Raw genomic sequence first — 17,500 nt, forward strand, 5'->3', positions numbered from 1 at the left:
AGAAGCAAAAATGAGTTGGGAAAGCCACTTGATTGAATTCTAGTAAATGCAAAATAATTGCAATGCTCGGGCAAACTGTTATAGAGTTGGTGTCGCTATATTGTTAGAACCGGTGAATGCGGTTTACAGGTTTCATAGAAAGAGAATGATGTGCGCTGTTACGTCCTCCGGACATAAGTATTTTTATTGTTTATTCTGATTGGTCAATATGCAGAGATGTTCTATGCATTGTGCCGTTTCCCGTCTCTCTCTCTCTCTCTTTTTCCCTTTCACTCTGTGCAGTGTTGATTGGACGCAGCTGCAGCTGATTTATGTGGATGAGTGAGAGTGGTTAAAAGCTGAGAAGGAAGAGGAGCATGAGGAGCACTGAGCCCGAGCATTAGGAGCACTGAGCCCGAGCATTGTACGCATTGGGCGCGAGCAGAGCAGGGAGAGAGCGTGTGTGGAGAGCGGCGTACTGAGCTCTGCGGTGTTGGTCGTTGCCGTTACTGCCCACCGTCTCCTGCCCCAGACAATCAATGCACCTGTGGTCTTGTGATAGGTGACGGGTTGCTGTCATTCTGAGTGAGAGTCTTTCGTTCCGGTGTTATTAATTTGTGTTTGTTTCGGAAGCCGTAGGGAGGAGGTTGCCATTTACTTTATGATCCCTTGTTATCTCCTGTTTATTGACAGCTAGGGAGTAAGGGGAGAGTATTGTATTTTGTTTGGGTTTTGATTTGTTAGGTAAGTTACTGTCTACTTAATGTTTTAGTTCTTCTTTTTTGTTATTTTGGCCTTGACCCCTCCTGAAGATTCACGCTTCCTGTTATATGATACTTTGTGAATTAAAAGCTTATTATTTGATTTACTCTCGCTCCGTTGTGTTTCTGTGTGTGAGCTGGGACAGGAGAGGGGTGGGTATTGTTGCTCCATTATCTTCATTTTAAATTACTTGTTCGCTATCCCCAACCCTAGACTGGGGAGAATGTAACCGCGTCAAATCAGTCACTGTAGAAATCGAATACTTTAATTGATTAAGTGGTGGAAATAGTGGATGATGAGCAAAGAACAGTAACAAAACTCCAAGATATTTATAGTTACACACGGGTGTAGTAGTGTGCAAACTCTACTACATGGGGATGTTTTAGATAACTGTAAAATAATTCACTTTTTTTTTAATATTATATGATATTATTATGATATGATATTATAAGCATAATAAATAATTCGCCTCAAAAATGAAATTCATGAGCAATAAAAAAAAATTCTTATATTATATTATAACGATTTTTAAAAATTATTTTTTAATAGAATTTATTGGTAACACAGGACTGTAAAAAAAAAATTTTTTTCAGGTAACCTAAAATGTGCATCATTTCGTTACATCAAATATAAACAGTACACTAAAGTTAAAAGTTACACAATTTTTTTGTGTGTGCGCTATAAAGAATGTTTCTGCTCAGGTGGCTGAAATGTCCACCCAATAGAGAAAATTTTTGCTCAGCAAGAAAAAAAAGAGGGAACAATGCTTTTAACATATAAAAGGTCTTTGTGCCATTAAAACATCCTGCAAGTTTCATAGCTTAAAAAGTTTTCCTCATTATAAACAAAGCTTCTATTGAATTAAGCTCCAAAAACTGTTTGTTTGGCGAATAGTTATACATCATCGTACCACAGTCCCCACCCACTAACATTCAGTCGCTTAACAGCTGACACTTGCCTACAGCAGATGCGAGAATTGCGTCATGTAAAAAGCAAATAGAACTCGTTCTAATCACAGACGCTGTCTACACTGGATACAGTAATACAGATGTGTGTTCAGTTTCTGATGAACTTCACGTGTTTGAGTCTGCTGACAACAGGACAAATGGAAGAGTGAAACAATGTTCACAGACTTCAAAAGGATCCCAGCATCAGCAACGAGTGGATGGTTTATTTTCAGTGGTAGTTTCGTGTTGGATGATTAATGTTTTTTCAGAGCATTTGACTGCAGATTGTTTTGTAAATGAGGCACATGATGCTTTGTCTGTAAATGACGGTTTTATATGGATAATGTTGTCAAAACACTTACGTCAAATAGTGAGGGGGAGTTGCTACTTTTTCCAATTAAATTATGTTAGCCAATCAAACAAAAAAACGTTTCTGCATATATGTAGTTTGATTGACAAATGGAGTTCAGGCGTAGTTCAGGCAGACCACGGTGTGACAGCCAGCATCAGCTGTTGTAACTCCTCCCACTACAAATAAATAAGATATATAAGTTCATCCGTACTCACACTTGCCTTAGTCTGTCGCACAGACTCGCACTAAAACAGCTTGAGTCTGTAACGTGTCAAATCAGCTTTTAGTTTCGTTGAAAAGAAAATGCGCTAAATCAGCCTTCGATTCTGTCGCACAGAACAGTTTGTCAGCTTTCGTTCCATCGCACAGAAACACACTAGTCTGTCACACAGAGAAACGTTAATTCAGCTTTCATTTCATTTCATTCACGCATTAAGGCCAGTGTCACAGTTGTGACAGAACTCATCGTGGACGACTGGGAAAAAAAATTCTACATGCTAGTCTTTCTGCGATGACGTCGTGAAGCGTCGCAGACGTGGCATCGGTTGTCGTCCACTATGAAACACTACACGAGATGAAATGATTAAATCTTGCGTCCCGACGCCCATTGTCGTTTACAAATCCCCACGACACCCTATGACAAGCAGATCGTGCCAAAATCGGGCTAAAATCGTGTAGTCTGAGCAGGGCTTAAGTTAGCTTTCCGTCACTATACTCTGTCGCACAGACACGTGTTCTCATTCTCATTGTTCGGCTAAACTGCATGTTTTTAGAAAACGTGCTGTTGATCAAAGCTTTTTGTGTATTATTGGAAACATACTTGTTGTTCGAAGCTTTTGTTTATTGCCAATAGCTTGCAATTAAAGGGACAGTGATCGCCTATCTTCAAGTAAGCTAACTGTTATACTCTGTGTTGTTGTTGTCCTCTGGTAAAACTGTACCAGAGGACAGTTTTCCCAATTATAATTGAAATATGCTTTCTCCGCTACACTGAGACAAGGGAGCATCCACAAAAGTTAAGATTGGACAGAGAATCAGTAGGGCATAGACTAAGACTGATCCATGAGAGTGGGAGGTGCCCTTACCAATGTTCCAATGTTGATGGCTGGAGGACAACTGATTGAGGAAGTGCAGCAGTTTATCTAAGTTGCGAGCATAGTGGTCACTGATGGAGGTACAGAGGCAGAGTAATGAGCTACTCCCTTTAATATCAAGGCTACTCCCTTTAATACCACCTCTTCCAACAGTTCTTATTGATCTTAGAATCGAACATACTACGTCATTGTGTTGAGGGTTTCAAACGTCAGTGAGGTTTGCTTGTGAACAGCTCAGAATCTGAACCCTTCAGAGCAAAGCCTGCTGCCAAAATAATGTTCAGGACTTCTACAATAATCTTAATCAAACAGAGTGGTCCTGACTGAAATATATTTGTCATGACATCTTTAACTGTAATAATGGCAAAAAAAAAAAAAAAAAGATTTTTCCAGATATGCTCTTAAAAATTGACAAAATGAACTTTTAAGGGATAAACACTTCAGTTTTACAGCTTTTCTCTTCTGGGAAAATGGACCAAAAATAAAATGTTATTTGTCCATTGCTCACTGCTCCACAATCCTGCTCCACAACTGTATATAGCTATCTGACTGGATGTTATTGTTGTTGTTATTCTCTCTTTCAATGTGGACAGATAGTTATTCTCCTTTGGGAAATGGACAAAAATGTATAGCTTTTTTTTTTTTGGAGGGGCATATACAAATGTTGTCCAATGCTCTCTAGCTTAAACTGTCTGCTTTCACTAAATTATAATTGCCACCTGCCTCCAACTAGCACCAGGGAGTTGAACATTGGGGTTTGTCCGTGTGTTTTCAGTTGTGCTATATTTCTACTGTTTTTGACTGTGCTCATACTTTATTTATTTTCCCAAAAGCCTATTGTTTGAGAAGTACATGTCTGGAATTGATTATTTTTGTGTCTTCATGATACAAGCTTTCATGTGGTTTTTCTAATAGACTGTTTTTTTAAAGGAAGACCTTAGATGTCCCAGCACAACTTCCTGTTTCAATAGGAAATGTGTCAATCCAGGAAAGACAACTGTAAGTGCAAATTAATTTACATTTACAAGTGTTATGAAATAGTGTGTATTCCTGTGTTTGTTTCATAAGTGTTAAATCCAGGGAAGGTGAAGCTGATCATTGTAATTTTCGGTAATGAACTTTGACAAGATTGTGCACCTCGGGAAGCTGTTCTCCTCTTTCCAAAAGGTCTCGGAGAAACCGTCCTCTCTCGCTGTGAGACTGCAACTCGCTGCACAGGATGTCCCCAGGACACAGGCGCTTCAAACTGTACCGCTCCTCTATCTTTTCCGATTGGAGAGCTTTCCCCGATCCCGGCCCACCTGGTCAGAATGAGAAAGTTGAGAACAGATCTATAATGAAAAGCTGTAAATAAAATGGATGGTAAAGTTTGTTCTAAATAGTGGGAAACAAGGGCCAGATCATCAGTAATTGACTGTCTTGGGATCTTATGGTCTGTACATCACACTATGCGCTGGCCCACCCCGACCCTGCCTTCTTACTGAACTCCCACAGGCTTTCATTAAGATTCTGCACACAGCTCAGGGCATCCCTTATCTATTCAAACAGTCCACAGGCAGACTTCCCCAGGGTTAACGTCTCCTACACAGCCAACAGCTGTTGTCTATAACACTGATGACGAGGATGTGGTAAGCATATTTCAAACTTGTAAGAATTTTCTGAAAAATCAAAAAAAAAAAAAAATCAAGCATCAAAGCAAACAAAAACAGTGAGTGGAAGCATACTTCATTAATTGCTTGGACTCTGTTTACTGGATGATCCTGCCCACCGATAAATCTCATTGGTTCAAAATCAATGCTTTATAGTTACATTGCTATCTGATTAAATGTTACAATTGTTGATATTTTCACTTTTAGTGAAAGGTGACAAATCACTTCAAAGGCCAATAACGGTGTTACTAATACCTCTGTATTTTTTTTTTAATTGTCTAAGGATAAAATAATTATTTTTAGCCATTCACCATTATAGCAATTTTTTTAAACATTAAATATGACTAATCTGTTTTTATTTATCTCATGCTTCTGTTCTAAATGTTTTAGGGTCGGTAAGAATTTTTATGATTTTAAAGGGGTCATGAAATGAGAAATCAAAATTCCCTTGATCTTTTGATATACAAGAGGTCAAAAGTTTCAGAACTCAAAACTTTCTCGTTAGCCTAAAACCAGCTTATATTGAAGCCAATCTGCCAAAACGACAGGTTGTGAAATGTGCCACTTTATGACGTAATAGTGTGGCTAAATCCCGCCTCCGCAGAAGAAGATCAAAGCCTACTTCTACATCACTGCCTGTTTAGCCCCGCCCACTGATTCGCGCATGTAGTGTAAATAACAAGAGAGTCAAATGCAGGTCTACACAGAAACCAAACGATTAAGATGACTCCGAAGACAACAAGACGCTGTGCAGTGCCAAATTTTGGACAAACACAGTCTTTGCATCGCCTTCCTTCTGATCCTAACATTAAGAAAGAGTGGATGAACTTTATTTTTAATGAAGTTCCAGATTGTGTCAGTAAGAACTTGGTCCTTTGTTCACTTAATTTTACCGCAGATTAGTTTACAAACAAGGCACAATTCAACACAGGGTTTTCGGAAAGATTGAAACTAAAAGATGATGCTGTGACGATTATATTGGATCCGACAGTAATGTCGCACCACACAAGCGTGAGTAACTGTTTTTATAACATAGTCACTATTGCTTTGTCTGTTATTACAGATCGTTTGATTTATGTGTTTTTAACCTAAATCAGCGTCCATCTATGAAGGATGTAGGCTGTCAAACATAGCCAATCATAGCAGTGGGCATTTATTTCCGAGTCTGATGAGGGGGGTCAAAACAGGACAGAAGCCTATTAGCCGATTACTTCTAAATGATGTTTTTTGATGTAAAAATATTGATAACATTATGAGTGGACCTCAGAGAACAGTACAAAATAATAAAAAAGGAAAGAAGCCTCTGATGCTCACCAAGACTGCATTTGATCATACATACAGTAAAACACTAATATTGTGAAATATTATCCAAATTAAAAACAACAACAAAAAAAAAAGTCTTTATATGAATATATTTTAAAATGTCATTTAATCATGTGACAGCAAGACTGAATTTTCAGCATCATTACTCTAGTCTTCAATGTCACATGATCTTTCAGAAACCATTTTTATATGCTGATTTGGTGATCAAGAAACATTTCTTATGCTTATCAATGTTGAAAATAGTTGTGATGCTTAATATCTTTGTAGAAAATGTTACTTTTTTCAGGATTAATAACTTTCTGATGAATAGAAAGTTATTTGAAATGAGAACCTTGTGTAACATTATAAATGTCTTTACTGCCACTTTTGATCAATTTAATGCATCCTTACTTAATCAAAGTATTATTTTCTTCCAAAAAAAAAAAAAAAAACTTACTGACCTACTGACCCCACAATTTTGAACAGTATAGTATATTAACAACAGTTACAGAACAACATTAATAAAACATATCAATAATAAAACATGCAGGTCCTGCATCGCCAGACTTTCAAGGAGAGCTGTTACAGTCAAGCCTGCGTTCCTGTTTTGTGTTTAGGACTCTTATTTTGAAGTATATTTTGTTCCTTGTCTCTGTGTTCACTTCCTGTGTCTAGTCCCATGCTGCTTCCCTATTCGCATACTATCCGTCCTAAATAGTATTCGAAATTAGAATCAGTGTGTCCCAAATCATAACATGTTGAAATAAGTATTCCAAAGGTACCCGGATGGTTTACTATTTCTGGTGGAAATTCGAAGTGCAGATCTGTACACATTTTAACCGCTAATATTGCCCACAACCCATTACGTGTTGGATGAGGATTCGATTAGTAAAAAAAAGGATATGCAAGACTGACGGACAGGTATCAATATCTAACCTGACGAAAATGTATTTCTATAATGTTATCCATCTTATATTTCATCTGCAACAACATTGTATACTTTTATAAAGATACATTTGGTCATTAACTTTTAAATGCATCATTATGCAAACATGTGGAGAGTTCTCGGTTTGAAATGCTACGACTGGCAGTTCAATGTGCCTCTTCATTTCTCTTGCGCTTAATCAGCCTCACCTGTTCCTTGTTATTTAAAACCCCAGTGTTTTCCCTTGTTCTTGGTCAGAGGGCCGTTTCAGAAAGGAGGTTAAGTGAAAACTCTGAGTATGTCTACCTTAAAATGAGGGTAGTTCTTTCAGTCTCCTCCCCCTTTTTAAAGCGTAAGCGATGTTTAAATACCTCATTCATTTATTCATTCCCGCTGCAAAAAAATGCATTTCTTAGTGAGTATTTTGGAATACTCTTTTTTTTTTTAAAAGAGCTTTTCTTACTTTGGTGCTTTCTTACTGTTGGCTGAGTAGAAGTCAAATCTTAATTTCATTACTCTAATTAAGAAATGCAACAGTTTGGATTAGAGAACATTTAATTATGTGAAAAGAGCATTAGACTATGTGGAAAAAGCTGCTGAAATAGACACTGACTTATATTTATTTAATATGTCAAATGTTTGCAAAGTCATGTAGCCTACACTCATGAACCTGTTTTGCTTAAAGCTGTACCTTGATTGAATTATGTTTTTATACTTCATGTTTAGTTGCTTTTTTTTCTTTTTTCTTTCGCCTGTAGGATACCATGAAAATTAATATTACTTAAATAATTTACCGTTCTGCCACTTTTTACCTTTGATATTATAACAATGATTAAGAATTAAAGTTACGTATTGACTCGGAAGTATGCAGACGTCTTTTTGTCGGGTGCTGTTGCCATGGTGAATCATAATTTCGGAGCTCCATTGATCATGGCTTTTCATAGTCGTGGTGCACGCGCTAAACTCAGAGTCAACCTACTCAAGAGTCGATTGAACTAACTCAATTCAGTCATTCTGGACCTGAAAACTCAGAGTTTCCCATCTCAGGGTAAGTCAACTCAGAGTTCAAGTTTCAACTCAGGGTGCTTTCACACCTGGCTCCGTTTGGGCATATGTGAACACGGCAATCGCGCCCGGATCCACGTCAAAACAATCGGTCCGAGATTGCCTGAACGAGGTGGTCTCGGCTCGACTGAAAATGAACTCTGGAGCGGTTCAGTTGTAGTGAGAAAGCAATCCGATCTAGCGGGATTATTCACGTGTCATTATAGTTGCGCCACCTCTACTGCCGCGAAACTTTTTCATTCTGCGTCACCCCATCAAGCTCTCGCTGGATCCGCTCCTCTGCTATCAACAAGAGGAACATCTGTTCTTCCTCAACAGACAACGGAAACAGCCACTTTTTGGTTGTTAAAAAAGGCGCACTTGTTCAAAACAGTTACGTTCGGTCCTTCGCTGGCTGTGCTGATTTAAATCTAGCGGTTCTGTTGTGTTTGTGTCGCAAGTTCAGTGACGCAGGTAGTGACGATTCTCTCCGGCCAATCCGTGATCAGCAGAGTTTACACATCACGTTTTGTTAACGGTACGGTTCACTTGGAACCCCAACCGAGGTGGTACTAAAAAAAGTACCAGGTACCAGGTACTGTACCCAGTGGAAAATCCCCAAAAAGTTAACTGTACCGAGCCACACCGTGCCGTACCATGCAGTGGTGTGAAAGCGAACCGCACCAAGAATAAAAAGCAACATTGTAATAATTTTAATCCCTGTTTCGGAACAAAGCAATCGATCTACAGGTGTGAAAGCACCCTCAGAGTTGGTTGAACCTCCTTATTGAAACAGGCCCCTGATGTTGTCCTTCCTGGATGTTTTGTGTGTGCGTGTTTGTTTTGGTTCTGTTTTTCCCTGTGTTCTGTTAATCTCGTTTTGTTGGGTTTCCTTCAAATACAATTTTTATTGCAATTGGATCCTGCATTTTGCTCTTTCTAAAACAGCCACCGTTATAAGAGTGTAATGGCAACTGTAGCTGATTATACAGTATCTGTGGACTGTCCTCGAAAAACAAATACACCATAACCATACAGCACTAGACACAGGAAGTGGAGTAAAAATGATGGTGCACAAATTGTAGTTATTTTTTAATTATCTTGTTAAACTGTCCATATTAAATCAAAGAAATTAACATATTGTTTTGAGCCAGTCTTAGATATCTTCCCAGTGGGCAATTGCTGTTGAAAAGACATCAAAACTGATATAAAAAAACAGGTCAAATATGCAAATCAAAATGACGCCAAAAACTTGACATGACGTTGATTTGATGTAAATTGATTGTCAAACATATTTGCCTACATACCCATTAAACCAATTTCAGTATGGGATTAACTTCCTATTTTCAGCCAATTACCACTGGAAGAAATTGCCATCCAAACTGAGTTTAAAATGATGTTACAGCATCTCGATCAAGTCTTGACTAATATTTGACGTCAAATTGATATCAAGATTATATGATGGGTTATATGATATTGGCCCACAAAAATAAAACAATCTTTTTAGCATCTCTAAAGCTGTTTCTTCTAAACAGCACTGAGATACAATGGAGAACAAATAGAGATATTTGTTCAGGTGTTTCGCTTCTCAGATTTTTCTTCTGATAAAATGAATTTTGAATCACTACAGATCACAATGCATTATCTAGCAATCCTACCCAGTTGCTGTTTGTTTCTCAATCCTTCACATGTGAGCACTTCAATCAGGCTTGGATTTATCCTATTCTTCATGCCCCTTCATTGTGGACACATTGTTTTATACGCCTGTGAGCTCAAAAACCAGAAAATTGTGCTTTTACCCTGTCAAGCTACTCTGAATCTCTCTATTATATTCTAGACATCTGGGTAAAAAAAAAAAGAAATGCTTTCAAAGGCGTCCTGAGTCTGGCTATTAAGTCTAATCTAATTATTTTTCTGGACAGGTACTACAGTGCAGATACAGTGTTGATAAATCTTTCAACAAGTTTTTAAATTGTCAGTTAGGGTGGTCAAGTGCATTCCAGAGTGTAATTCACTCAAGCTATCAATCTCAGATCTGTCCATCATATCCAAACCAAAACTACAAGCCTAACTGCTGTACCAAACTGCTGACTCGACAAAGGACAGGAGCACAGACCGTTTCCACCAGGTTCCTTTCAAAGGACCGCCTAATTGATTTCTTCACGTCTCTTTTAACCAAAAAGAGATGTAAAGCTTGGCTTTTAGTTCAGTTCACTACATCCTAGTTGGCTAGAGCTTTTGAACAAACATGAGGGGAGGAAAGCCCCTAGCACACAAAGACTCGTACCATCTTGACCGTCTGCTTTCCATTTTCCAGAACATGAGTCATTTTCAGATGAAGACTGCCAACAGTTTCAATTAGAAACCTTATTAGGACACTTCAGAAGCTTTCACCTGCCCCCAATTTCACAGTTCATTATTCTGCTTGTGCGTCTGTGTTGCAAAAGAAACTTGGTAGTGCGTGTTATTATGTCTGATATATTTTAAATAAGCTGTGATGTATGTACTTTGCATCACAACATTGCTCCTGACCTGTTCTTCTGGGGGAAATGTAGGCACAATAAAACATTGCTTTGAGTGTTTGTCTATAATGAAAACAATGTGCAATGAAATGATTGTATAATGTGATAATGCAGTATTGTCAGCTAACATACCAATCACAAAGATGACCTTTGATTTCTTGGTCTCCACAGGAAAACCTGGTGGCATATTAAAAAAGAAATTACAATCAGATAATCAACTTTAGCATGTTAAAATATAGCTTTGTAATGACATGCGGTACAGTTAATGGTGCAAATTAATGACAAAAATGAAAAAATAAATAAATAAATGAAATGCAGGGATACCAATAACAAATACATAATAGTAAAATACAATCTTTATAATTTTTTATTTGTGCCAAGAGAAATTGTCATGACAGTCAGTGGTTATGCATCAGAATGGTTATACCCAGTTTTGATTTTGAAAAAAAGTCATCAAGTTTATGGTCTTGACAGGAGGATTTGGTGTAATTTGGTGTCACTAAACGTCAGAATTTCTAAAAAAAATTGCTACAATTTTGTGCAAACAAACCTACATTTTGAAATTTGAAATACAATTTTTTTGTGGCAAATTCAAACTTAGTGGCACATTTTTCAGCCTGAATTTTGCCACCTAAACGCTGAGACCTGAATTTACAACTCAAATTCCACAACTCAACATTAAGATTGAATTTCAAAGGTGATTTCACACAAAATAGTTACTAATATGCAATGTTTCCTCTAATTTTCTTTCTTGTTGAGCAAAAATTGTCTCTCTTGTGCGGACATTTCAGCCACCTGAGCAGAAACATTCTTTATACCAGACCTGTACAGTGCACAAGTGTGTAACTTTTAACTTTAGTGTACTATTTATATTTGATTTAACCCTTGATGCAACTAAATGATGCACGTTTAAGGTTACTTGAGAAAACATTTTTCATAATATAATATAATATAAAACAAACATTTTCAATAAATATCAAAAAACGAGAACATGTGAATTCTTTTACAGTTATCTAAACATCCCCATGCAGTAGAGTTTGCACACTACTACACCTGTGTGTAACTATAAATGTCTCTATAAATGCTATTTCCACCACTTAATCAAGCCACTCTACTTTAAAGCATGACGTTTTATTTCACATGTCATTACGTTCGCGTTGGCTCTCGTGTTGAGCTATTTCGTCTGCAACCATTAAAGTATTCGACTCTACATTCTACAGCGACTCATTTGGCGCACATCATTCACTTTCTATGAAACCTGTAAACCTGCATTCACCGGTTCTAACTCTATAATGGCAGTTATTTCGCATTTACTAGAATTCAATCAAATGGCTTTCCCAACTCATTTTTGCGTTTGTCCTGTGTGCGGCATATTATTTCTTCTGCGCGGTCGCTGCGTGTGCAGCTTAGAGGGAACATTGCTAAAATGTACGTTTCATGGCTAAAATCTTTAGCAACATCAAACAAATTATATAGCCCCCCAGACCAAGAATTTAAGTCTGGTGAGACTATTTATATATTCTTAATTGTGTATTTCCCAATTTTTCAGAACTGCATCAACAAGCATATATTTGTTCTTCTATCAACATTATAACAATAAATAAACCCACAAACAAAGATAACTTGAGAGATACTGCACTCACTTTCTCCAGTCGCCTCTGCATATCCAGCCACCTCTTCATCAGTCTGCCATAGAGAACAAGACAAATAAGAAAAGGAATTAAATTACTCTTAAAAAGCTCACAGATCTGTACAAGAACAGAAGACAATGATTTTATGATTAAATCCCATCCAGAGATCCTCTGAATAACATGACATCCAAACCAGCACAGGAACTGCACATCTGACCCTCAATGAGTTTTCACACCTGCGAATGCTTATTTTTAATTTAAATATTTAATAAAGCTGGAATTTATTATTCAAAAGTAGTTGAATTAAAAAAAAAATCTCTGTATGTATACTTCGATTTTCTATAAATTCGAAACAAGTGTTGTTTTTCAATACTTTTTGCAACCTCTGATCTGAATAAGTAGGCTTACATCATTAAAGATCTGGCAGTATATTTAACCATGGACATGGGGTACTTCTTATTCCTGTGGATCCCTTTAAACCTATACTGTGTGTGCTAAAAAGCTTTTTTTATGTAGTTTCATCTGACCATAGAAGCCAGTCCCATTTGAAGTGCCAGTAGTGTCTGGCAACTGAATGTGCTGGAGCTTGTTTTGGGTTGAGAGCAAAGGATTTTTTTTCTTGAAACCCTCCTGAACAAGGTTTTCTGATCATTAAGACTGAGCTAATTTCTTCAATTCTCCAGCTGTGATCCCTGGAGAGTCTTTGGCCACTCAAACTATCCGGCAGATTTCTAACATCTCCAGTTGACTGGAACTGGGAGTTTTTAATACTTTGCTATTTTCTATTTCGTGAAGCTCAACAATCTTTTGCTGCACATCAGAACTACATTCTTTAGTTTTACTCATTGTGATGGATGATTATAGAAATGTTGTTGCACAAAGCCCTGCTGATTTAAAGCCATATCGCACTGTGTGTCTTAAAAACCCTTTTGTGTGTGGAACTACATTCTTCCGCCACAGATTGAAATCTTCCTTCCACCTTCTGTCACCCTGTTTTTAGATTTTTTAATTATTGCTTTTGAATTGTGTCGCTTTCAAAATAAAGCACCTCCCCAACCAATTTCTCATTACTGCAATGCAATGCATTTTGTTTATTAAATTCAGCACAAAGTAAACAAATACTACAAGTTGTATACTTAAAATTGTGCATAATGAATGTACATAATTTAAATAAGATACTATAATGTTTTTCTGAATTTAAGTAAAGAATTCATTTTGAGTAGGTTGCTGAGAATTGAAGGACCATTAAAAGCATTTGATTATTGTGAGAGCAATGTCAAAAAATGTAATAGTCTTGAAAATAGGCTTCATGTTTTTGATGCAAAATTAAAAAAGATTACAAATGTATTTTTTTCTTTAGATTTTAGGGTGAAAATATGACACTTCTTGGCAGTCATTTTATGAGTTTCACTGAGCTAATTAAAACAAAAGCTGTGAGGTTCCTTGTATTTGAACATAAACACACCACAGAAAACTGGGAACTTGACAGTTTGTGTCGTGATTGCTGTGATTAAAAGAGTTCTGGGCTGTTTAACAGAAAAACCTTAGGCAGTAACTTGCCACTTTTTTAGCATTAGAGATGAGATGAAAAAGAGTGTGTGTGTGTGTGTGTGTGTGTGTGGGAGGAGTGCAGGGTGCCGCTGATGAGCGTGTTTGTGATGTGGGCAGGCCAGCCGGTCCAGACTCACTGGCAGAAAGAGAGAGAGAAACGATACACAGACCAACAAGCCTGCAAACAAGCTCTTACTTGGACCTCTCAGGCCACAAATCCTAGCCATAGCCACTGAGTAAACGACAATCCCAATATTACCATTAGTGCTTGATCACTATGGGCTTTTTTCAATGATTGTTACATTTTTTTTATATTTGGACCCTCCAGTCTTAAATATGGCCTACATGCAAATCACATCAGAAGAGAGCTTTTTAATGTTGGTTTCTTTTCAGGAACCATCATAAACATAAAATCCTGATATATCACCATATGTTAGGTTTTTTTTTTTTAACTAATTGCAGCATATAAAGCCAGATTTTGACTGCTGTTTACCATTTACCGCTACACTGGCAGTAACTAGAACACACGATGAAGCTGATTGGCTACTGATTCTGATACAAATGCTTCTTCACGTGAGTACTGCCAGCTTTATTCCATATTCTATGGAATATAATACTGTATACTATGGTAAAAATGGGATTACCATGATATATAAAAATATATGGCACTACTATGGTACATGTCCAAAAAATGTATTACCACATGGAAATTTCCAGAAAAAAAAGTATTACGTTTACATTTATCAGACACTTTAACCACTTAACCAAAGTGAATTACAAAGGAGGATCAAAGAGTCAATATTCGTATTTATAATTATTTTGCAGTGAAGACCTTTGAGTGCAATTCCTTCCATTGCATGTTTTTGCTCTTACTCTATTACTGTTCTCTCTCTCTGACCATGGAGGATGTTTTCTCATGAATATCAGTCTGCCTCTCATTCATTAGCTGTGCAGACTGAACAGCAGCGAAGGTCGCCTGATGCACGGTGGATGTTTGCCTTGTTTTTGTGTGTGGAGGAGCCGTGGGTGCTGCAAGAAGTGCTGTATGCATGATTTCAGCAGACTCCCCTGTCTCATAACGCAGCACAAGCTGCTGGATGAGACGCTTGTCCTCTTGTGCTGCATCTCATCTACATTGCCTTCTGTAATTGCTGGTAAAAAAAATCTCATAGTTTTAAATGAGCAAAAATAAACCCATAAAAAAACTACTGTGAGGGGACTATGGTAAAGTGATGGTAACAGATACCATATCTCTAATATATAGTATGCTACTAAATGAATACTGTATTAAATATACTTTGGAATATAATACCATATACTATAGCATTTTCATGGTACTCAAATGCACTTCAAAGGTGCAGGAAAAAAATGGCACTACCATTGTACATGTCCAAAAACATGACATTGTGAATGTCCAATAATAATATTACCATGGTGAATATGGTACTACCTCTAAAAAAACTAACTATGTCTAAAAACATGGTTAAAACATAATACAAGTCCAAATACATGGGACTAGCAAGCTACATGTTCAATAACATGGAATTTAGAATGATGTATGTCCAAAAACATGGAACTTACATGCTACACGTAAAAAAACATGGCCAAAGATATGGTTCCAACATGCTACGTGTCCAAAAATGGAACTAATATGTTACACAGCATTACCGAATGACAACAAACATAACCTGCACATTCAACAGTGCAAACATCCATAACACAAACCTCTACCATTATTATGTAAATAAGTTTAACCACTGATATAACAGATGGGAGAAGATTAAAGGAAAATCCGGTGGCTCTTGGGGCTTTTTGCTGGCATAGTTTCCCTTCTTTGAGGGCAGAGTCACGTCAAATTAATAATAAGTTGTTCTGACTGATCACTCGTATCCTATGATGAAACATTTCTATCCTAATGAAAGTGCCCTTGTGAAAAAGAAGTGCTTGTATATAATGTGCATCTTTTAGTGTACTTAGTAATTTAAAAAACTGTACTTTAAGATAACATTAATGAAATAAAAGGTCACTTAAGTGTACATGATTTAAATACACTTTAAGTACACTTTTAAAATGTGCACGTTGCAATGATGTCAAATTAAAAGTTTGTGTAATTGCAAATATATTTTAATACATGACATATTTGTCAGTACATTCTGAACTTTAACCTTATTTAAAAGGCAATAGGATTGTGAAATTACATATAAAGATGAATTTAAGTGCTACTTAAATGGATCAGTGTGTTAGACATTGCCAGTTTTGGGGGTAACGCATTACAAGTAACTCAAGTTACGTAATCAGATTACTTTTTTTTAAGTAATTAGTAAATTAGCACATTACTTTTAAATTTACAATGGAATATTTGAGTTACTTTTTTATACTTTAAGTACTTTATATTTCCATTTATTCACTGACACTTCTCCTGTCCCTAAGAAATTTGAAGTGAGGTAGAGGCACTTCCTTCAGCCTGATGCTTATTAATTTAACTTTTGGTGTGAAAGGGCCTTTACAGTTGCCAAAAATATAACTTTTGTTTTTTTTTGTTATTAAAAACAAATGAACAAGACCAGCCCAGGAGACAAAAAATAATGCAAAAGTAACAAAATGCATTACTTTCCATAAAAAGTAACCAAGTAACGCAATTTTTTTATGGAGTAACACAATACTGCAGTCCACCTCAATCATCAAAACCATCCCAGCAGAGTTCCAGAGACTTGTAGAATCAATGGGCACATGGTGACCCAAGAACTGAATTGGCAAGACATTTTATTTTCCTTTAATTTATCATCTGTCTGTATGTCAGTAGAATGTTATGGGCTGCTAAAAACATGAAGGTATAGAACAAAAATGAGGTCATAAATATTTTGTCTTGTACTAAAGCTTTTCTGCAGTGTAGATGGACGTCTTAATCCAAGTGGTTGGCAACAGAACCAAGCCAGCATGGCCTGAGCCAAGATCCTGCTGAACACATCGCACACTGAGCTGAAGACTTCTTTGAGATCTGTTCTCATCTACAGAAGTGTTTTTCCCTGTGTGATGCTGACGGCACGGAGAGTTCGCTGTCAGCAGCACCACTGATGGACACAGATGAAAGGGTTACGGTGGGAATGTGGGTTGATCCACATCCATAAACACTCCTCACACCATCCTCCACGAAGGAGCCTTAACGACTGCTTTTCACTCAGACAGCCATGATTTTAACCAAATATAATAGAGAAAGCATGACAGCATCTCCATGGAAATGCACAGAGAAGCAACAGATTCAGGAATTTAGTTTGACAGACACGTAGCAACAGGGAGGGTCTAATTGGTTGGCCACTTTCATGTAACCCTGCCGTATCTGTTGGTAGACAGTGAGAACCCTCTGAATAGAAGATAACACATGTTTCTATGTTTTGTGTGTGTGTGTGTGTGTGTGTGTGTCTGTATGTGTGGTTGGAGATGAGGACGAGGTGAAAGGAAAAAGCAAGTGAAGAGAACAAGACACTCCCAAAAAGAGAGCAAAAGCAATCCGAACAATCCATGGCAGGAGCACTGATGGTTCCTTATAGTTTTAAGCTTATTTTGAACTGTGCATGAATCTATGAAGCTGAATGTAGAGTTATGATCTTATATATATATATATATATATATATATATACAGTGGGTACGGAAAGTATTCAGACCCCTTTAAATTTTTCACTCTTTGTTATATTGCAGCCATTTGCTAAAATCATTTAAGTTAATTTTTTTTCCTCATTAATGT

General features: G+C 37.1%; 1 protein-coding gene across 2 annotated transcripts in view; it reads right to left on the reverse strand.

The window, feature by feature from the left end:
• The window catches only part of LOC107703241 (adenylate kinase isoenzyme 5-like), a 116,839-nt gene that overhangs the window by 12,034 nt on the left and 87,305 nt on the right, over positions 1 to 17,500 (reverse strand). For both annotated transcript variants that reach the window (XM_016505789.1, XM_016505788.1), the window contains exons 9-11: positions 12,220 to 12,262; positions 10,709 to 10,753; positions 4,272 to 4,435 (exon numbers count right to left, since the gene is read on the reverse strand). In XM_016505789.1, coding sequence (XP_016361275.1) covers positions 4,272 to 4,435; positions 10,709 to 10,753; positions 12,220 to 12,262 — 252 coding nt within the window. The remainder of the gene's footprint in view (positions 1 to 4,271; positions 4,436 to 10,708; positions 10,754 to 12,219; positions 12,263 to 17,500) is intronic.

Source organism: Sinocyclocheilus anshuiensis, unplaced genomic scaffold (assembly GCF_001515605.1).
Source record: "Sinocyclocheilus anshuiensis isolate Anshui unplaced genomic scaffold, SAMN03320099.WGS_v1.1 scaffold542, whole genome shotgun sequence".
NCBI classification, from domain to species: domain Eukaryota; kingdom Metazoa; phylum Chordata; class Actinopteri; order Cypriniformes; family Cyprinidae; genus Sinocyclocheilus; species Sinocyclocheilus anshuiensis.